This window comes from Cydia fagiglandana, chromosome 6, assembly GCF_963556715.1.
Source record: "Cydia fagiglandana chromosome 6, ilCydFagi1.1, whole genome shotgun sequence".
NCBI lineage: Eukaryota > Metazoa > Arthropoda > Insecta > Lepidoptera > Tortricidae > Cydia > Cydia fagiglandana.
The window spans coordinates 2,468,254-2,491,133 of NC_085937.1; the positions used below are offsets into that span (position 1 = coordinate 2,468,254).

Genomic DNA, 22,880 nt, shown 5'->3' on the forward strand with positions numbered 1-22,880 from the left:
ATTAAAAATGGACTGGTTTTGTCCAACACTGTTAATTGTCCGTTGAAAACAATGGACATAATAATATCATTATAAGGTGAACTACTGTAGAATTACTAACCACCCTCTTTCACCTCTAAATTCTTTCCCTCACAGTTGGAGTGAGTATCATGTGTGTGTGCCAAATATGTTTACTGTTTTTACAGTCTTGACTAACTATAAACTTGTACAATCTGCGATTCTTATTCAATGCTAAGATGTAGGGATACCATAAAACAAGAATATGAAACACAAAATTAACATTCTTATAGTTTATTGAAATAATTTTTTTTAAAGTAATCCATAAATTTCAAAGATAATAAAATGAGTAAACTTATAGATACAGAACCACAATAAAGTTACTTAGCTAAAGTTAGCTACCATTCTATTCTGAGATTCAGTGCTGAAGACCAGGAATGTTTTTGTCAGTCCATTATGCTTACATTTAACATCTACTTTATACATTGACTTGTCAAACACAGTTATATAATTGTAATACATATGTGTTCTGATTTCATACCGATTATGTTAACCTATATACATTTTTAGAGTCATCAAGAAGAAATTTACATGTTGTTTCTTCTTTTACATTGAATAATATAAAAATCTGAAACCTTAAAACTAATGTAATATATTGAAAAAGATAGCCTACACTTTAACTAATAATACTTATGTACAGATCAATTCACAGAAGTTGGCGCCGAATACCAATTAAAACATACTAACATAATAGCGAAATTCTTGACCATGGATGGATCTTATACCACAGACAAAACATCCTCTAGACTGAGCATAGTCGCGCTACCCCCGCTGCCACGCATACGGTAATTTTACTCCATGTTCGAGTCGAAAGTGTCTTTGCGTGACGTCCGTGAACTCGTTCGTCGTTTGAACGGACCAATCACGGCACGGGACTTCGCTCACCTCGTCCCGCGCACCCCCGCATTTTTGGCAGCATCGGTTGCATAATTGCTCTAAACTACGTCTAGAGGATTCCTAGTCTATGTCTTATACCTTAGCAAAAAGGGCGATCGATTGTCAGTTAACAGAGGACCTACCGCGAAAATCGAGATTTCATCAGCTGTCTCTCTATTACTCTTGCATATTAGAGCGACAGATAACTAAATTTCGCGGTAGACCCCCAGTCTCGACGATGGTACGAATCTCGCGCCAGCTTTTGTGACTAGACCTGAAGTAATTAGTATTAGTACATAATATAACTTTATTAATCTTAAATACGATAGAGATATCGATTTATAAACTTGAGCGAAGATCAATATCGGTAATTGATGTTTATATACAAATAAATCTAAATATCAGGGAGGTAATAACAATACACAATTTTAATCATTTGTAAATCTAAATAGTAAAATCTCTCAAAGCATATTGAAAGTACTTCATGATGAACTATATAAGTTCCACATTTCCAAAAGCGGCTAATAAGTAATGTTCGATAATTTTAAATACGACACCAATAATTCTATTTCGTTTTCTGTTAATTATCCCGCGGACTATAATACTTAAAAAAATTACAAGGCGAATGTCACGCGTCATCTTTGACTTAGCATACAGGGTATAATGTGTAGCCAGGCGATAATTCCGTAAATATAACAGATATCAGAAAACTTCAAATTGATATCGAATGTGCAAATAATGCATCTCAAGCAGTTTTATCTTTTACGACACCGACGTTCTTTGAGGGGTGAATTGTCGTATTAAATGTATGGGGGGGTTTGAAGTTAATGTTTGGGATATTTCTGCTTTTCTTAAAAAAAAGTTATTAATGTAATTTTACTCATCGGATAACGCACTTTCGACATCAATTGGAAGTTTTCTGATGTCTGTTATATTTACGCAATTATCGCCTGGCCACACTTAACGATTACACCCTGTATAGACCATCCAATGAAGCATTGTATCCCATCTGACGACACCAAGTTACCATGCAGCTAGGTGTTACCCGGCTGTATAGCGACATGCGCGGTCATAACACATGGCTGGCGCTAGCACGCGGTGTCGGCGGGCAGCGGCGCGGCCGCGAGCAGCTGCCGAGTGGACGACGTCGAGCTGTAGGAGTCGCCTGATGAACGCACTGACGATTGCGAGAGCGGCGTGCCTGCAATCATATGTATGAATGTATGTATGTACAGTGGCGTTCAAAAGTGCATGGATAGATGTCGACCGTAGTGCCTTAATATTACGGTTGAAACATATCCATGCACTTTTGAACGCCAGTGTACATAGGGTACAGTTATGATATCTATAAAAATGTTGCTATTAAATGTTGCTATAAATTGAATAAGGCCGACTTGTACCATTCCACTAACCCGGGGTAAAGCGGTTAAACCTGGAGTTACCATGGTTACCAGTACAATTTGACACTGGGTTAACAGTTTAACCGCTTAACCCTGGGTTAGTGGAATGGTGCAAGTAGGCCTAAGCGGAAAAATAATGCATAGGGCAGGGGTTCCCAAACTGTGCGCCGTAGACAGCTAAGAGGGGCGCCGTGAGGCAATTCTCCTTGCCATGTTACCGATCTATTTCGAATAGCCTAGTCGTAGGGAGCCGATATACCATTTTAAACTTGTAAGTGCGCCGCGGACTGAAAAAGATTGGGGAACCCTGGTATAGGGTATTTAATTGTATACACTACTATGTAATAACATGGTAACAGTTACCTGGCAAGGAAGTGACGCGATGCGGCAGCGCCCAGCGCTGCGGAGTGCCGTCGCCGGCCGCCGGCCCGTTGCCCATCAGCTCCTGTTATCAAACGTCATAGTCACGCCAAATCAAGTAACATAATCATATAAAAGTAACTGACCACTGAGGTCATATGTCATAACTCATATACCTTTCACTTTGCTATGAGTATGCAAGTCACAAGTGTCACAGTGCAAGTTTTTTTGAATAAAATAAATGTTAAAGTGTGAAAGAAATGTTTCAATAGGTACCGGTTAGCGGATAGTAGGTATACCTACTATTATAGGTATGGTATAGAAGCAAAAACAAAACTCAACTGTGGTGGAACGCTCCAAGAACTGACAATAGCTAGCAAGATCTCACAGCGATAACGGGTACGGTACGAATAATAATATATTAAATACATACCTTTTCAAATAGGATACAACTACAGATATGTATATATAAGCATTATACCTACATGTCGTAGCCAGATCGTAAAATACCAACAGATAATGTAACTACTTTACATTTAGCAATTTCATAGAGGAACCCTGTGTTTCTCTGTTTATTTTCTACAGTTTAAACACAGAATATCCCGACTAAACCATAAGGTCATTGGTCATTTTGTAAAACGGCCAATTCTCCGATCAGGATACTTAACACAACCTTTACAGTGCATTTTTGTCAGTATAAGATAATAATAAAAAACCTGGCTGCCTGTGAAGCCGATGGTCCTGGGTTCGAATCCCAGTAAGGGCATTTATTTGTGTGATGACACAGATATTTGTTCCTGAGTCATGGTTGTTTTCTATGTATTTAAGTACATATTTATATATTATATATATCGTTGTCTGAGTACCCACAACACAAGCCTTCTTGAGCTTACTGTGGGACTTAGTCAATCCGTGTAAGAATGTCCTATAATACGAGGGTCGCACTGAAATATTCGGGAATGGGACACTTAGAAATAACATAATAGAAAGAGGCATATAATTTATAAAAATGTAACTCTTTATAAAACTTTTAAGGTATATTTCATTTGGTTGTCATTTGTATTTAAGAATTACTGGCAATTTGAAAATTGTATGTCGAACATTATTTGAATTTTTGGCAAAGTGATTTTTCCGATCAAATTTTTAAACGGTTTTCAATATGCCCTCAGCGAACAAATAAAAGTTACAATGGGCTTCTGTTATTTTTTTATGAACTAGAGTTCATCGTACGCTCGTTTGCGGTTAAAATTAAATATGAAAGTCACTTTCATTTTATCCCATAGATGATCTTAAAGAAGCATGTCATTCCAAAGCGACGTCAAAAATTAAAATCGCATTTGTGCTGTTAATTAAAAAGACTGCCAAAAAAGTTGCATATCGGCAGATTTCGACATTCCTAAATATTCATATGACAACAGTAAAAAAATATTATATATATATATGTAAAAAAAACTTCAATTCCGTTGGCTACTCCACGAATTTCATACAAAACCACTAAGGCTCCAAAATCGCCATACAAAAAGGACTTTGGGATTATGAGCCGTGTGCATTACAGAATGATTACTTTCAAAAGAAAATTTATATGCGTGGTCAGTTTGAGATTAAGTATGCATTAAAATAAAGATTGACTGTCTAGATGCGACAGTATTCTCTATTCCCGACATTTTCAGTGCAACCCTCGTATTTATTTATTAATTTTATTTTTTAATAAAAACGTTGTAAAAGTTGCAGATGAAAACTGTAAGTATTCAAATCATTAACTTAACATATTCATGACACCGAAGACGGCAGTTAACTAATTAAACATGATGTCACACGAAAAATATGATTTACCAAAAACTACAAAAAAATAGCTGTGTGATGCAACTTAAAAGAACGAACCAAAATGATAACCATAATGCAAAACAAAAATAACGTATTACGTGAAGAATGGATGCGCAAATTAAACCACAACAACAGAACGAAATCACCGCTACAGGATGACGTGATGTCACAAACCATGAGTGCCTGCTGATGCAGGAAGGCTCTTACGACGTTATGATATGATACTCCATCTATTTACAAGTGTCCAAACTTCCTTATGCTACCATTTACTGTCGACGCCAAACAGATTTAAAAGAACCCGCACTGAGAGAAAAGTACAACAAAAACACACTTAGAATTACAAAAATAAACTTAATCCGGGGACAAGGAGAGTTAACTAATAGGAACAAATTGACTTTTGCAATTCCTATTAGTTCCTGTTTGTTGAAATTATATTTGGGATTACTGTGCTGTAGAAATAAATAAACTTTACAGAAATAGTGAAACGTCCATAATTATTACTAAAACTTCATTTTTTCCCCCAGTACAGAACTGTTTTTTTTTTCCTGGTGATGATTTTTCTCTCAGTGCGGACATTTCCCTGAAATCGAACGTTATTCCCCGGACACTTTAGATAACTATTATAATTCCATTAATAAGAACTGAAAACTGAAGTAGAACGCATTAAAATCTCCGCCCTGACGACCCCCGGACAGGCTCTAGGGCAAATTGTATCAGAATCGAAGAAGCTATAAAGTCGTCATGTGCGATGAAGAAAATTTGACGGCGAATGCTAGGTTTGCTATCTAAAATTTAGACGTAGACGTAGAGATGGCATGCTATCCGCCGTGTTTCAAAAGTTATGGGATACGATTTTGGATTTATCAATTCTACACTTACATATGCGTAATCTAAAGGGGCCCACAGATTGCCAGTTCGTCGGACGATATCAGTCTGTCAGTTATACGCAAAAGGTGTTCCGAACAACTGTCAAGCTGATATCGTCCGGCGAACTGGTAATCAGTGGGCCTCTTTAGGGTTTGCATCGCATCCGATTTTTACCGGCCATACTAACCAGCTACGGTTCAAATACGATACGTAAACATCAAAATAATGTCGTAAGAGCCCCCCACCCGCTGGGCACGCAGACTTACAGAATGTTTGTGCTTGGGCACGGTCAGAATGGTGGTGGCGGTGTCCTCCGGCGTGAAATAGTCCGAGTCCTCGGCCGGCGGCGACCCCGCCGAGCCCGCAGAGCTCGCTGCTTTTACCAACAACCAACTTTTACCAACCCTATTGAGTTGACCCTTTACAGTCTAGGCCTCATTTAGACGGTGCGAGAACTCGCATGCGAGTTTCATTACATTGCGGTTTTTGATCGGTCGGATGAATTGGACGTAACCTGCAATGTAACTACAATCGCATGCGAGTTCGCGCGCCGTCTAAATCAGCCCTTTGCGTTTTCTCAAATGTTTCATTTGGGAGGTTTTCTTTCAGAGTAATTGCTTTACAGATGCGGTCCAAACCAGGGATTGGTTTTTTGTAAAAACTTCGAAATAACCATGTACATATTTCGAATTATTTTATACTCGAAATGTAAGACTCAGATGTGTTTTAGGTAACGACTTCACATTATTAGATTGCCAGATTTTTTTCAGCATATTATCGATATTTCAATTTTTAAAATTAGGACTTTATACACCAAACATAGCCAGTGAGAATGAGTAAACTTTAGACTGTCGATGACACTTCAGTCAATGAGGGTGGTGATCTTGAGTATTATTGCTCCATATCCGTACAACAATAAAAGAAAATAACAAATCCGGACAATATTTAACTGGTATGGCCTACCCATATTGGTATTTCTAAATATGATTTACGCCTTTAAAGCAATGTTTTTTTTGTGAATCCTGATTATCACGAACGATGACTATATGCAGATAACAATATAATGCTAATACAAATTTGGTACAGGATATAGTAAATAAATCTGACTTAAATATAAGGAATGTACTTAATGATTTTCGCTGTAATAAAGCGGATGACGGGAAATCATCAATAATATGACACCAGCCTGATATGATGATTTAATGATCTACGATTCTTATAGAGTCGGACCAAAAAAAGTCTGCAGCGGATTTGATAGCCCACGCAGTTAAAGTGTCATTTATACGTCATAATCTCATAGAAGTTTGACGTTTAAAAAAACACTTTCACTGCGTGGGCTATCAAATCCGCTGCAGACTATTCTTGGTCTGACTCTACATTTAAAACATCAAGCATGCCTGAAAATTTCACGAGTACCAGATGATCTACCATTCCCTGTGACTAGCGATAAATAAAATATAGACAGTGTCTTTCTGTGCCTATCACCTCCAGTTACATTGTAACAGAGTTCCCGTCAAATAATACGCCGACTACTTTTCTTAGGGCCACTTGCACCATTCACTAACCCGGGGTTAACAGGTTAAACCTGGAGTGTCACCATGGTTATCAGTACAATTTGACACTAGCTTAACGGTTTAACCGATTAACCCCGGGTTAGTGGGATGGTGCAAGTGGGCCTAAATCAGTTTTCTATAGTCCGTTTTTTTTAGCATTAGAAAGAACTCCACAGAAGCAAGCGTGCAGTTTTTATCAGGCTCTTTAATTGTTAATAATTATTGAATTATCTAATGTAGCATGGTCAATACATATAATTTACTTCAAATTATTAGCGCTAAAAGTGCCGGATTTGGAACCACAAGCTTACTTCTGCGAAGTTCTTTCTAATGCTAAAAAAAACGGACTATAGAAAGGTGCGGCGTCGTAAGATAGTACTCACATGCGCGGGGGGAGGCGGGCACGTCGGGGTCGGGGTCGTCGATGTGCGCGAGCGCCGGCAGCGGAGAGCGCGTGCGCGAACGAGCGCCCAGGTGACCCACCTGCACAATGAATACAGTATTAGCTGGATGCTGTTAAGCAATAATGTGTCAACCCACATTAATTTTTAGGGTTCCGTACCCAAAGGGTAAAACGGGACCCTATTACTACGACTTCGCTGTCCGTCCGTCCGTCTGTCTGTCACCAGGCTGTAACTCACGAACCGTGATAGCTAGACAGTTGAAATTTTCACAGATGATGTATTTCTGTTGCCGCTATAACAACAAATACTAAAAACAGAATAAAATAAAGATTTAAGTGGGGCTCCCATACAGCAAACGTTATTTTTGACCAAAGTTAAGCAACGACGTCTGGCGTGGTCAGTACTTGGATGGGTGACCGTTTTCTTATAGCATTTTGTTCCGTTTTTTTTTTGCTGTATGGCACGGAACCCTTCGTGCGCGAGTCCGACTCGCACTTGCCCGGTTTTTCAATAAGATGTCGACTCAAAAACTTTACACTTAACCTATCGTCTGTCTAAACACTGATCAGTGCGCTCGAATTAAAATCCTTTGTTTAATACAATATAGTTCGTTTTTTTTTAGCATTAGAAATAAGGTAAACAATCTTGATGTGTCTTTTAATTGAAAAACACATTTTAAAATATGTAACAATTATGAATCTAATACGATCATTTACATTCTTCTGCGTTCATATGTAATACTTACTGATTTTTAAAAAGCGTTAGGCTGTAATGGTGGTTGCGGCTGTGTCAATAGAGGCGACAGTCGCTCGGCGTCGCTGTCAGGCTCGTGTTCTTCAGCCGGCTCGGGTTCAGCGAGAGCCAGCTCGGCGGAGCCCTCGTCTCCATATCCTTGAGGAGGTTCATCTTACCCCGTTAGGCTGTAATGGTGGTTGCGGCTGTGTCAATAGAGGCGACAGTCGCTCGGCGTCGCTGTCGGGCTCGTGCTCCTCGGCCGGCTCGGGTTCAGCGAGGGCCAGCTCGGCGGAGCCCTCGTCTCCATATCCTTGAGGAGGTTCAACTTACCCCGTTAGGCTGTAATGGTGGTTGCGGCTGTGTCAATAGAGGCGACAGTCGCTCGGCGTCGCTGTCAGGCTCGTGTTCTTCAGCCGGCTCGGGTTCAGCGAGAGCCAGCTCGGCGGAGCCCTCGTCTCCATATCCTTGAGGAGGTTCATCTTACCCCGTTAGGCTGTAATGGTGGTTGCGGCTGTGTCAATAGAGGCGACAGTCGCTCGGCGTCGCTGTCAGGCTCGTGTTCTTCAGCCGGCTCGGGTTCAGCGAGAGCCAGCTCGGCGGAGCCCTCGTCTCCATATCCTTGAGGAGGTTCAACTTACCCCGTTAGGCTGTAATGGTGGTTGCGGCTGTGTCAATAGAGGCGACAGTCGCTCGGCGTCGCTGTCGGGCTCGTGCTCCTCGGCCGGCTCGGGTTCAGCGAGAGCCAGCTCGGCGGAGCCCTCGTCTCCATATCCTTGAGGAGGTTCATCTTACCCCGTTAGGCTGTAATGGTGGTTGCGGCTGTGTCAATAGAGGCGACAGTCGCTCGGCGTCGCTGTCAGGCTCGTGTTCTTCAGCCGGCTCGGGTTCAGCGAGAGCCAGCTCGGCGGAGCCCTCGTCTCCATATCCTTGAGGAGGTTCAACTTACCCCGTTAGGCTGTAATGGTGGTTGCGGCTGTGTCAATAGAGGCGACAGTCGCTCGGCGTCGCTGTCGGGCTCGTGTTCTTCAGCCGGCTCGGGTTCAGCGAGAGCCAGCTCGGCGGAGCCCTCGTCTCCATATCCTTGAGGAGGTTCAACTTACCCCGTTAGGCTGTAATGGTGGTTGCGGCTGTGTCAATAGAGGTGACAGTCGCTCGGCGTCGCTGTCGGGCTCGTGCTCCTCGGCCGGCTCGGGTTCAGCGAGAGCCAGCTCGGCGGAGCCCTCGTCTCCATATCCTTGAGGAGGTTCATCTTACCCCGTTAGGCTGTAATGGTGGTTGCGGCTGTGTCAATAGAGGCGACAGTCGCTCGGCGTCGCTGTCAGGCTCGTGTTCTTCAGCCGGCTCGGGTTCAGCGAGAGCCAGCTCGGCGGAGCCCTCGTCTCCATATCCTTGAGGAGGTTCAACTTACCCCGTTAGGCTGTAATGGTGGTTGCGGCTGTGTCAATAGAGGCGACAGTCGCTCGGCGTCGCTGTCGGGCTCGTGTTCTTCAGCCGGCTCGGGTTCAGCGAGGGCCAGCTCGGCGGAGCCCTCGTCTTCGGAGCTCGGCTCGTGGACGGACGCCTCCGCGGGGTATTCCAGGCTTAAGGATGACTGGAATTTTAATTAAAATAGTTTACTTTGCTTTTTAGAGTTTTTTTACTCAAATTAAAAACAGAGAAAAATCTATAAACGTAAACGAAACTGATACAATTCTAAGACAATTTGGAACCAAACCTTTGAGAAGATTGTTAGCAACATTAAAAATGAACTAAAAAGTTCTAAATTCTAAATCCAGGAAATTATTGTTATCCATTGCCATAGCGGCACTTCTTCCATTTCTACCCTAAAACGTAGTGATTTTATTATCTTTGTTCTATCTTCGAAAATGTACTTAACGTGGTTTTTCCAATAAATCGATTTTTTTTTATGAAATAGGAGGCAAACGAGCAGACGGATCACCTGGTGGTAAGCGATTACCGCCGCCCATGGACACCCGCAACACCAGAAGAGTTGCAAGCGCGTTGCCGGCCTTTAAGATGGGAGTACGCTCTTTTCTTGAAGGTTTGAAGGTCGTATCGGCCCGGAAATGCCGCAGGCGACAGTTCATTCCACAGTTTGGCTGTGCGAGGCAGGAAGTTTCTGGAGAAACGCACAGTTGAGGACTGCCAACCATCCACATCCATATACAGTCCACACCACACCACCTGACCAAGGCCAAGGTCTTTCCAAAGATTGTCAGATTTTTGGTGGTGTGGTGTAGTGCTTGCACATGGCGCATGTTGCGTTCCGTGTGCAATCACAGCTTAAATTAGATCATTCATTTAACGTTAACATCGAATGGCACTTTACATTTAGGTGATGTTTCATGAATCTTTACCTTATTGACAGCCTCAGGGCTGACCCTCGCGGGCTCGCGCAGCAGCGGGCTGGCGGCTCGTTCACGTCTGCCATCCTGCTCACGAGCCAAGAGCACTGACATGCGGAACTGAGATAAAAAAATATATAAAATAGGTTTTGTTATAAGGAGAGACGAGAATTGACGCATCGTTCGGCATCGTACGATCTGCGTATAACAAAAAGCGAATAGGAACAAAAGACGATAGCCACCAACTTGTTATTGAATTGTTAATATATGGTTTAAATTTCCGATTTATGCCACATGCGGAATTAATCGCGTATTTAAGTTTAAGATTTACCACTGACGTTTCGAAACTTAAATAAGCGATTAAGTCCCGTTGTACTAATTAATAATGTGTAAAAATCGTGAAAGTTTAAATCAGGTGGCATACTGTCCAACGGTTGACTTTACCTCTGGAGTGAGAGCATGTGTGTTGTTGAGCGCACTGCCGAGACTGGTGGAGGAGCTGCGCTCGAGGTTACAGCGGTTCAGGATCTCTGCCGCCTGTGCAAATACAAAAAAAATAGACTGATAGTAGAATGCCAAGAATCCATAGTGGGATGCTGGTTGAAAGAACGGACATTGTGAATGTTGTATGACGGCCGAATGACAGCCCTAATAGTGCGCAACTGTGCATATGCAAAACGTTCAAATTAGAAAACTATCAATATATAATACAATATCTGATATCCGATATAATCGAGAAACTCGCACAGGCTTCTGTAGTAAAATTTATGTCTTCTGACGTTTTAGACGTTGATGTAACTTTATCCAGTCTTTCTCCGGGGTCACGAAGGCATTGTCGCGATCATAACATCGAAGGTTATTTTCAAGCTTAACACATTCAGCGCCAAGAACCCAACTGTCGGGTACACTGATCGTAGCGACTACGCGCTCCATACGGCGAAGACGTGGCTACGCGCTATGAGCGTAACCCGTAGCACTTAGTGGCAATGAATGTGTTAATACGTGATCGCTATTTGACATGCTGATGCCGCTTATTTCTGGTGGAACAAATGCCTGAATAGGCTAGTACCTGTGAAGCGTGTCGATGCTGGCGATGACTCGACTCTATGAGTCCGGCGCCCGCGGTACAGAAGACATTGATTTCATATCCGTGGGATGACTGGTCAGACTTCAATTAGTTATTTTAGTGTTGTGTGTAGTACCTGCGAGGCGGTGTCGGTGTCGGGGCTGGCGATGGCGGGCTGCAGCTGCGGCGGGGCGCGCGCGGGGGGCGGCCCGTTCAGCGCCTCTATGAGGGACACCGGCTCGTAGCCCGCCGGGATGTTCTCCATACTCCCCTACAAACATATTCACTTATAACACACACCGATAAATACAGAAAATTTCTAGCTTTATAAATAAATTAAATATCTGGGACCGGTCTCCCATCCGGCAGCTTTGCTCGGAAAACATTATAAAAACTCGAAAATACGTGTTTTCCCAGATAAGACCTAGCTAGATCTATTTTTCGTCCCCGAAAACCCCCATAAGTACAGCGAATTTCATCGAAATCTTTAGAGCTATTTTCGAGATCCCTGAAATATACAAGAATTGCTCGTTTAAAGTTATAAGATAAAACGAACGAGTCGGCGAGACAGAGATCTACGATCTACGAGAGGACAGTATGAAAGCGTCTTTCTCACACTTGTCGTCTCTGTCACTTACCAATGGAGGGTTTGCGGGGGGCGGAGACACGGTGGCCCGCTGTATAGCCCTGGACGGCGCTCTACACATCTAACAGTTGTTGGCTTAATACCAGAGAGAGTCCGCACACGAGTTACATAGACAGAGATGGTGGCGGGTTAATATGAGGGTGTCTCTGTCACTTACCAGTGGCGGGCTCGCGGGGGGCGCAGGCGCGGTGGCTCGTTGTAAAGCCCTGATCTGCAGTAACGCCCTAAACGGGGCTCTACAGATCGGGCAGTTGTTGACCTGGTACCGCAGAGTCTGAAAACGAGTCACATAGACAAAGATGGCAGTATGAGTGTCTCTGTCACTCACCAGCGGCGGGCTAGCGGGTGGCGCAGGCGCTGTCGCCCGTTGTAAAGCCCTGATCTGCAGTAACGCCCTGAACGGGCCTCTGCAGATCGGGCAGTTGTTGACCTGGTACCGCAGAGAGTCTGAACACGAGTCACATAGACAAAGATGGCAGTATGAGTGTCTCTGTCACTCACCAGCGGCGGGCTCGCGGGGGGCGCAGGTGCGGTGGCTCGTTGTAAAGCCCTGATCTGCAGTAACGCCCTGAACGGGGCTCTGCAGATCGGGCAGTTATTCGCCTGGTACCGCAGAGAGTCCGCACACGAGTTGCATAAACAAAGATGGCGGCACGGCAGTATGAGGGTGTCGCGGACGTCGCACATGCAGATGACGCATTCTGAGCCGCCCTCTTCGGTTTCCTCGTCGGAGCTTGGCTGGGGAAATATGGACTTTAAGTATAGGTATCAGAGTATACGTTTGGAAAGATGAATAACGATTGGTTATATTTTCAATACACTATATTATGATTATGACACCCAATTTTCATTTCCATATGAACATAAAATTATTTGGCTCCTTGTCCTCCTTAACTAATAATTTTCTTACCTTTAGGCATTAAGTCCGCCATTTGTATTTTTTTTATATTTTGTGCAATAAGGTTTAAATAAATAAATATAGCGTGGAAGTGCTACAGAACAAGTATACTCAGAAACAAGAATTTCCTCAACTTTATTAGTCCCTGTACCGCATAGAGAGCCATATATAGCGGATATGATATTCAACTCTATTGACAGCTATTAAAGTTCAAATTAAAACAAATATTTTTTTTACGTATATGCAGTAAGGGTTTAATTACCTTAGTGTCGAGATTCTTGTTCTCGATGCCGTAGATCTCCTGCAGCAGGTAGCACAGCCCGTCCACGAACAGTTTCTGTTTGAGCGCCTTCAGTACGTAAGTGCCGTCTGAGTGCTTCTCCACTATTGCTATCGTAGTGTGCGATTGGCGGATTTCTGTAGCAAATTATTAATAGTTACATTACTTAAAACCTTCATTTGTAAGGGCGCGGCCACACTGGCGAGTTGACAGGGGGGCGCATCGATTTCGCTGTGTACTGTCATACTGTAATGGGAGCGAAGTAGTTGCGTTCTCGCGGCGAGATCGTTGCGCGCTCGGCTCGCTTTAAACTCGCTCGCAAATTGCCAGTGTGGCCGCGCCCTTAATACTATGAGCATGAATACTCTCTAAGTCCAAATAACCCGCTTGCATACAAAGAATTCTACAAAAGCATTAACATCTATTCATCTTAGAGCTTAAAAGAAAAAAAATAAACTACATTCTAAACTGGTTTCAGAGAAAGTTAGCTTTTTGATACGGTCTCTTGTCTAGAAGTAAGAGTAAAAAAAATTATTATAATAATACTATTACAAGAACTACAATTATTTCTGCTCCTTATCTCTTTGACGAAACAGTTGTACCGCACTTTGCTCTCATAATGGCCTCTAGAAAAAACCTTGATGATGATGATGATAGCGTTAGCACTCACCGACAGTGACGTTCATGTCCTCACAGTACTCTATAAGTAGTTGGGTAGTGGTGGCAGTGGTCCCTAGAGTAGAATCTGAAAATTATAGCTTACTCTCTTAATGGTAGCTAACTTACCGTCTTGTCCCTCGTCAACAACGCAGTATATAGCGACTGGGATGATCTCAGTGTCCGCATTGTATAATAGTTCCTCGTCAGCATGTCGGGAGGGGTCGAAGACGTGTGCGAGCTGACAGAACTGCTGGTTCGCGCCTTTCTTGTAGTGGTACGTTTGGGAGGTCATGGCTGGGTCACGGGGGTAGTACCTGTTAATGAAATATGTTGATTTATAGCTTGGAGTTTGATACTAATATATAGGAATGTTTGAGCCAGCCCCACTTTGATAGGTGAAAGAGAATTTTCAAGATTTATAAGTTAGTCTCATCGTAAAATTGTTCCGTATGACCATGTATGACCCACGTATGACCTACATGTTCACTACAAAACATGTAGCAGAACATGAGAAAATCCATTATCACTATCAGCCACAAATATGCTAGAAGGTATTTATTGTATAAGTTTTTGAAGAACAGATTTACAATACTATTACTACTATTTGACATTAGTTAAACCTCTAGTGTAGAAGGAGATTATTGTATCTCTTAAACCAATGCACATGTATTTACTTAAAAGTCCTAATATTGTGGAATAGAAAATATACTTTAATTTCTAAGTTCTACTTACACAACACCAGTTGGAGTAACTTCCTCAGTGCAGAAGTAGAATATAGTGATGGCAATCCTGGCATCACAGTCAAAAGTAAACTCTATATTATAATACGTCCCCTTCCCGTTCTCCACGGGTTTGATCATGCTGTCTCCGATCTTGTTGTTTTCCACCAGCTTGCCCACCGGCTCCGGGCAGCGGACAAATCTGAGTGACTCCTTGCGGATGTTTACGAGGCTTTTGAGAGTTTTGGTCGGTTCATTTGATTGTGGTGGTGGGTATGGGAACTGAAAAGTGTGTGTAGAGTACTAAGTAAAAATTATAGGACAATTTTACACAGATCAACATAGTCCAGCAGTATGCTCAAATTCAATAGTGATAAACACACAAAAGAATGCCCAGAATTTTAACCTGGAATATCCTGTTTCGTAGGCAGGATCACTACCTACGAAACAGGCTAGGAGATTGTCATAAGCTAAAGTTAATTCATAAATACCACACAAGGTTCACTATGAGCATTTTTACTGACCATTATACAGTGTCTTCAATGCAAAAACTATCAACAAATAGAGTTAGACCAAGAAAAGTCTGCAACACTTTTGATAGCCCACGCAGTGCAAGTGTTATTTTAAACGTCATCATTTCATAGAAGTTTGACATTTAAAATATCACTTGCACTGCATGGGCTATCAAAAGTGCTGCAGACTTTTCTTGGTCTAACTCTATCAATAGTTAAAAGCAGAGTTTGTTTGAAAATAAAATACCTAACAAAAGTATTTATAACAGGTTAATTTCATTTGTCTCTATGACTGACTATGGTAATATTCAATTAATTACTGTTTTACCTTGACTAACCGGTTTTCTTAGTATAGTAGGTATTACTAAAGTTGTACTTACAGGAGTAGGACGGCTGCCCAGGAAGTTCAAGTCAGCATTTTCTCCAAACAAGTAAGCTTCGGGCTGCGGGGTGTCAAATCTCTCGCCACCCATGATGAAGTGGCTGCCGAAGTAGTTACCTGAAATAGTTTTCATTAGAGGTGCAACGGATAGTTGTTTGGCCGGATACCAGATGTTTTCAGCCTTACCATCGGCCGAATATCCAGTGCATCTCTAGTTTAGATTCACACATTATTTTATTTTAAGTCACAAATATTATATTTAGCACACAAGAAGTGTGCTAAATAAAATAAAATTTTGTTAATTTTTGACATTCATGTGAAAGTTGCAAATGTACTCTTTGTAGTAATTGTGTTAATAGTTGTAAAATAAGATAAAATAAACACCACATGACTAAAAAATCAATAAAGTATGTAAATCATTTTTTAAATACCTAAATACTGGTACAGTAAAGGGCCAAAAAGAATGCACATCGAGCTTTAGAAAGAGGCAATCGGCTAATTTCGACTTCGTATAGCGATATCTGTGTCGCACACACCATGACGTTTGTTTTGTCAGTCATGGTTCAAATGCGAGAGAGTGCAGTCGCCTATCTAAGTCAATATATATATAGAGCTGCTAAAACCCCTATAAAATTAAATTTGTACTATGGCATCTATAGGGAAAAAAGGTAAGGTAAGTTACTCTACCAGTCACGCGAAATTATCCACAATGTTTATAAATATTTTTTATCTGAAGCCAACCAATTTAAAAAACATGAGGATGTTAATGTAAGTAATTATTTTAAGAAGGTTCAACAGAGATTTGTCATTACAATATTACACTTTTTGTCGATCTTATATAAAATATATATTTATGAAGATTATTATTTTTCCCTAACAAGAATATATAGCAATAATTAAAAATAGTTACATCGTGTTTTACAGCTCTATATATTTCACGTGAAATCAAAACAAAACAACAATAAAGTACTTAGTTCTAAATTCAAATTCTGATAAACGACTAACCTAATAATTGATGTACATGGAAATGAGCATTCGTTTGTATTCGGAAATGCGATGATTACCGATGTGCATTCTTTTTGGCCCTTTACTGTACCTATTGTAAGTATATTATAGCTCTGAATAAAGTATGTAATAGATATACTATACTTAGGAATGATTTTATACCGTTATAAATAGGAATATAGGTAAATAGGTAAATATAGGTGAATAGGTAAATAGGAAGATAATCAATATAATCATCCAAGGTACACTCACAAAGCTTATCATTCATATTCCTACGCAATAATCGCCAGTTTCAACATTGTCAAGTCAACAATACAACAGGATAAAATAAATAGCAGTATAAGGTCACTAACTTACCTGAGCGAGGTGGATATTTGTATGCATGATTCGACACGACATCGGCCTCCTCTACACCAGCGTTCTGCCTGCTGGCGAGGGCCCCCATTATTGAAATTCACGAAGAAAATGTAATCACAACTATTCTTTGACACAGTGGACGTGTTAATGATTATTTTTATCGCAAATAGCAAGCAAACAGCGTATCAATAAATGCAAATTATATGCAAATGACCATTGACCACGATCAGACAGCTTAGTTAGTTGACACTTGACACTCAGTCACTCATGACAGTGACGCAATAAGGGAGTTTTTTAGAATTTATAAAAACTGGTTCACGTTTTATAAAATTGTCTTGACGAACCAAAGGCGATCCTAGTAGAAGAAGAAGAACTGAATATGATATTTAGCTTATTGCAAAGAGAATATAACCCAAGGGCCCAACGTTTTCTGTTCTCTTTCACGACGCAGCAACTAGTATCATTTCTCTCTCATCGCTCTTTTTAAATGCCGTTTGTCAAAAAAGGACAACCATACTGTTGACAAGGTGGACTTCAAATCAAGTGTTGCCTTTCTTGATGCGCCCAGGCTGTGTATGTGTGCGTAAAAGCGTATATGTGTGCTCTTTTAGGGATGTGAAAAGTCGATTTTAATCATGTTATATATCGATAAACGCTACACAGCGGAACGAAATAGCGATTAATTGAAGCTTCAATATCTTCGTTAAACATAAACATAATTGAAATGCTAATGGATAATGAATATATTATAATATAATAATATAATTCAATTATTGCGGAACACCTATTTTAGGAGGTATTTATGTATTTTAATTAAATATCTGAACTTTCCCTTGGTTCCCTGCTGGGGCGTGACTATAAAATTGTGATCTGATAACCACAATAAAGAATAAAAGCGTTTTTGGTCATTTTAGGTATCGTTAAGCCTTTGAAGTAAAATTAAAATTGCAAGAAATGTCGATAGTTTATCGATATGACTTTATCGACATGGCTACAGCAACGTGGGCCACATTGTTAATCGTACACTAAACAAAAGTGGCAACAGTGACAGCTCGCTGAGACACCGTCTTTATATATTATAAGTCTATGATATAACCACTACGTATTGTTTAATGGAGTACACTAAAATACAGCTATTATTTATACTGTCAAATAAATGAATCAAGTTTTTGAGACATTTCCTAATGATTAAAACATGGTTAAAATTTCGAAAAACGTCTCTGGAAATAATATTTTTGCTGTTCGAGCACAACTTAAAAACGCCGAAAAATTATTATTATTTTGTTTGCTATGGCAACATTTTAACTAAAACGTCAAGTTTATCTTTTCTGTCTTTCGAGGTTAAGGTGTCACTTTGTGAAGGTGTATATTCTTTTCTTGCTATAAAAATCGCTTAAAATCCCAATAAGTGCTTCATAATATTACAAATCATTGAACGGTGATCACCTGTGATTATTACTAAGTTGGTTTTTTGTTTTATTTCAGATCACAATGGGGCGCCGACCCGCGAGATGGTAAATAGTTTACGTTTACGAGTTCGTGCTTTTCCTTGTCACCCACGACCATAATTAACACTGAATGTAATTTATTTCCAGTTACCGCTACTGCAAAAACAAACCGTACCCAAAATCGCGGTTCTGCCGTGGTGTGCCTGACCCCAAGATCCGTATTTTCGACTTGGGCAAGAAGAAGGCGCCGGTGGACGACTTTCCGCTATGCGTGCACTTGGTGTCCGACGAGTACGAGCAGCTGAGCTCGGAGGCGCTGGAAGCCGGCCGTATTTGCTGCAACAAGTACCTCGTGAAGAACTGCGGCAAGGATCAGTTCCACATCCGCATCCGTCTGCATCCCTTCCATGTCATCCGCATCAACAAAATGTTATCGTGCGCTGGAGCTGATAGGTATGTTGAACATTATTTGTGACATGCGTTATTCTCTATATGTTATGGACACAAATTGTTTTAAAAATCCATCTCGTTAAGTTGGTACCTAGGAAGTGGTTATCAAAGTGAAGCATCTTCATTGTGATATGTTGACAGTTTCGCAATATATTTGTAATTCATTAAGTTAAACAATGTCAAATAACCCCATACATAAATGTGTCCAAAACATATTAAAATTAAGTCTACTTAAGTAGGTATATGTAGTTAGAGCTATAAGATTGCAGTAGGTATTATCATTTAGGTATTTCACTAATTAGATGAATAGTTAAGATTTTTATAAATGCATTTCAGAGTGAAATTATTGAATGAGTTTGACCTATGACTAATTTAATGTAAATATTGACTGCATAGCTCACTTTCTTCTTACCATCCTATGTCAATTCCAAGTCCTGTTTATTAATTTTCTTCAAGGGTAAAGAGATGGGTAAACTTTCTTAAAAGTGGTTTCCAGCAGTTGTTTTTACAGCATAAGCCATACCTCCATGAAGAATCATTCTATACTAATTAATAAAAATATCTGTAAATAAAAAGTAACACTTGAATAGAGGAAATTGGTAGTCAAATTTTGTTTATTTTGTTTCATACATGAATTTACTAAGATGTTAATTATAATTTCAATTTATAATGACATATAAATGTCAGAAATCTAAAAATGAAAATTCAACAATGAATCAAATGAATGATGACTTGCATTACTTTTTTTGTGGAAAAACACTGAATTATATTGTTTCAGACTCACTTTAGACGTAAATAATGAGATAATGACTTGCTATTTATGTATTTCTTATTATAGGGCAATATTTCACTAATCCTACCCTACCTCGAATTTGCCTTTGTTCTTACTATCTACATTCACCTATGAACTAGCTTGTAAATAATGTCATTACATGACTAGTAAATAATTCATGAGGATTGTTTTTGTCATTGCAAATCAGTAACTTACTTCATAGCATGCTTTGTAATACACTTACACATTCCACTACCCTAACATAGACACTGTCAGTTACATTTGAGGAATTCGAAAAGGCACAGGTCTCATGTTCTGCCCAAATACAAATGCCATTTCGTTTTAGGAACTAAAAGAGCCACAATTTTATTGTACTTTAGTCTCATGCAACTTGAAAGATTTGGTTTTCTGGCCCTTGTTCTTTGGCATTGTGATTTTCAGTAAAGCTAACTACAATAAATCTATAAAGAATATGTAATGTGATCTCCTTAATATTGCTGCGCCACAGAAAACCGATGCTGCGATCTACACTGCCCAGAGGCTGTCAGGACGAGTTCACCACTCTTTAGCAATGAAACTGCTGTTGTCCACTATTTAAGATAGTTTAAAGTATATAAAGCTTATAAATTTTTTTTTGGGCAGTAAATAATTATTTTCATTGTGTTTTATTAGGTTGGAAGTACTTCTGAAGTTGGAAGTAGCTCTGTATTTAAATACTGTAATTGCCATCTAAAATTCAAGAGAATACTTTGGGAATTTTGGGTACACAGCCAAAAATAATTTTTTAATACAGTTGCTCAAAAAGTGCTACTTTACGTAGCTGTTTAACGTGCGGAAAGTTGGTTATCTCGAACTAGTGCTTTTTACTTTCCAATTTTTTTAAATTTATACTTGTTCCAATTCACGACTACTTATTGATGAGTGTTAATATTAGTTTCCTTTAAACGTCGTAATCAGCATAAAAACCTACCGTTAATGTAAGAATACGAAAAATATTACATATTTCATATTTAATTACTTACCTCTTCATCATTATAACACGTTTGTTTTTTAATATTCAATATTGAAAATTCCGTTCTTAATAAGTTGACTGAATAGAACGGAATAGCTGCCAAACGCCCATAGATATAATATACTTAAAGACGACGTCTAACCGAGCTGTCACTGTTACCACTTTTGTTTAGTGTACGATTGACAATGTTTTTCTTATTTTTTCGCAACTGTATTAAAAAACGTCGTTCGATACACGTGCGGAAATGTCATTCTTCACTCGTCCCGAGTCTTGCCACTCGCCTGCGGCTCGTGGCAAGATATCTCGGTACTCGTGAAGTAATGACATACCTTCCGCACTAGCATCGAAATGTACTATTATTCAATGTTTATATGCCATATATTCAGTCTTAGGTGTTTCATTACACATTCTATAATCTATGTTCAGAATCCTTAAGTTAGGTAAGGTCAATTTATACAATCGTTCCTTGAGAAACATAGTGTCACTATACAAAATGACTTGTGCCTGAAAATTCAACTTTTCAAAAATTGAACAATGTCACTATTCGAATGGTTCTTAATTTTGTATAGTGACACAATGTTTCTCAAGGAGCGGCATCATGTTTCTGATGCATTTTCGTAAATTGAAAATACCTACACTAATAGCTTTGTGTTCTAATTTCAGGCTCCAGACTGGGATGCGTGGTGCCTTTGGCAAGCCGCAGGGTACCGTAGCGCGCGTGCGCATCGGACAGCCCATCATGTCCGTGCGCTCCAGCGACCGCTGGAAGGCGCAGGTCATCGAGGCTCTCAGGCGTGCCAAGTTCAAGTTCCCTGGTCGCCAGAAGGTATGCACATCACTTACATGATTTTTGAGTTGTTTGAGTGAAAGATATGCATATGTTTTTGTAGATAATGACGCTAAATTAATATTTTCTACGGGGGTACAACTTCGTCTACATGTTTTGCCCCCTTTTCTAGTGACAGAAATGGCTTGCGCAGTCTCTAACGTAAACGTCGTGTCAAATCATGGTACGGTTGTTTTGTCAGATTCCTAGTTTTAGGGCACAATTAGCTTTATTCACACAATTGGGTTATCAAGCATGCAGCCACAGCTGACTTAGGGAGTATTATCAGTGAGGCAACTGCTGTACTTGGCCTATAGTTCGTTTTTTTTAGCATTAGAAAGAAGTTGAAAGAACGTAAGCGATCTTGACATGTCTTTTAATTGAAAAACGCTTTTTAAAATCAGTAACTATTATGAAAGCAGAAGAATATAAATGATCGTATTCGATTCATAATTGTGACATACTTGCCGTAATTTATTTTTAAAATGTGTTTTTCAATTACAAGACATAAAGATTGCTTACTTTTTTCTAATGCTAATAAACGAACTTATGTTTTAGGACTTTTAGGGCACAATTGGCTTTGTTCACACAATTGATAGCCACAGCTGGCTTTATAGGGAGTATTTTCAGTGGGCCAACATGCTATTCCTGGCCTAGTGTTAAAGCCAACTCATGGTAGCCGTGCAGAAACCTACATAACCTGTTTCCTATCTTAATTCCAGATCTACGTGTCGAAGAGGTGGGGATTCACCAAGTACGACCGGGAAGAGTTCGAGAAGCTGCGCGCGGACGACCGGCTGGCCAACGACGGCTGCAACGTCAAGTACCGCCCCGAGCACGGCCCGCTCGACGCCTGGCGCAAGGTGCAGGTCGAGTTGCACAATGTCTGAGCTCCGACTATAATATACTGTAAAAACTATACCACTCTTTTATTTATCCTACCTTACAACCAGGCGGCGTAGCACGGTCGCGTTTTTATCGCTTGTCACCATGCCTGTCACGTTCTAACACGTATGTAAGTGCAAAAGGGACGCGCATAGTGATAGGCGATAAAAATGGAACCGTGCTGCGCCCGCAGGTATATAAAGTTAGGAAACCTAATAGAACCATGGCGTCTCCTAAATTGCTTATCTTACTCTGTCTGAATTCAGTCAATCAAGTCACTATTGCATCAAAAACCAGTCTCGGACACAAGATTGTAGCAATGAACTTTTATACCTTCAAATAAGGTAGGTTTTATCATGACTCGACTAGAGCATTAGGGGATGCGCGTTTTAAATTAAACTTTATTTTCTTTAAATTAAGATAGCAAATCAAACTTGTATATTCGAATTGATTATATAGTTGCTTAAGAGTATGCGGAGTATTCTGCACAACACCCATTAATTTAATTTAATCTTGTATCCTTTGACCTCCACTGATGAAC

General features: G+C 40.3%; 2 protein-coding genes across 2 annotated transcripts; one reads left to right on the forward strand and one right to left on the reverse strand.

Annotated features, from left to right (window-relative positions):
- Positions 1-263: 263 nt before the first annotated feature.
- LOC134665495 (probable E3 ubiquitin-protein ligase MGRN1) lies at positions 264-17,176 on the reverse strand. Its single transcript, XM_063522470.1, has 19 exons — positions 16,947-17,176; positions 15,583-15,701; positions 14,704-14,972; positions 14,098-14,285; positions 13,294-13,448; positions 12,635-12,871; positions 11,624-11,758; positions 10,866-10,958; positions 10,434-10,541; positions 9,485-9,667; positions 9,177-9,296; positions 8,915-9,002; positions 8,715-8,863; positions 8,453-8,555; positions 8,253-8,401; positions 7,321-7,420; positions 5,651-5,760; positions 2,697-2,778; positions 264-2,134 (listed from the first exon to the last, which is right to left on the reverse strand). Exons 1-19 carry the CDS (start codon positions 17,032-17,034, stop codon positions 2,022-2,024), a joined length of 2,589 nt encoding a protein of 862 aa, XP_063378540.1. The 5' UTR covers positions 17,035-17,176; the 3' UTR covers positions 264-2,021.
- A 1,017-nt stretch (positions 17,177-18,193) lies between these two features.
- On the forward strand, positions 18,194-22,373 carry LOC134664959 (large ribosomal subunit protein uL16). The gene is made up of 5 exons (XM_063521690.1): positions 18,194-18,308; positions 18,432-18,460; positions 18,542-18,847; positions 21,292-21,454; positions 22,177-22,373. The coding sequence occupies exons 2-5, from the start codon at positions 18,438-18,440 to the stop codon at positions 22,342-22,344; spliced, it is 660 nt and encodes a 219-aa protein (XP_063377760.1). The 5' UTR covers positions 18,194-18,308; positions 18,432-18,437; the 3' UTR covers positions 22,345-22,373.
- Positions 22,374-22,880: the final 507 nt, after the last annotated feature.

What these genes read in the sequence shown, in the direction of transcription:
- LOC134665495 (XM_063522470.1), bottom strand. Translation starts at nt 17,034, where the DNA reads ATGGGGGCCCTCGCCAGCAGGCAGAACGCTGGTGTAGAGGAGGCCGAT. An exon ending in CAAATATCCACCTCGCTCAG is followed by an intron (nt 15,702 to 16,946) that starts GTAAGTTAGTGA and finishes AAACTATTTCAG; the next exon opens with GTAACTACTTCGGCAGCCAC. An exon ending in GTTACTCCAACTGGTGTTGT is followed by an intron (nt 14,286 to 14,703) that starts GTAAGTAGAACT and finishes TTTCATTAACAG; the next exon opens with GTACTACCCCCGTGACCCAG.
- LOC134664959 (XM_063521690.1), top strand. Translation starts at nt 18,438, where the DNA reads ATGGGGCGCCGACCCGCGAGATG. An exon ending in GGGCGCCGACCCGCGAGATG is followed by an intron (nt 18,461 to 18,541) that starts GTAAATAGTTTA and finishes ATTTATTTCCAG; the next exon opens with TTACCGCTACTGCAAAAACA. An exon ending in TCGTGCGCTGGAGCTGATAG is followed by an intron (nt 18,848 to 21,291) that starts GTATGTTGAACA and finishes TTCTAATTTCAG; the next exon opens with GCTCCAGACTGGGATGCGTG.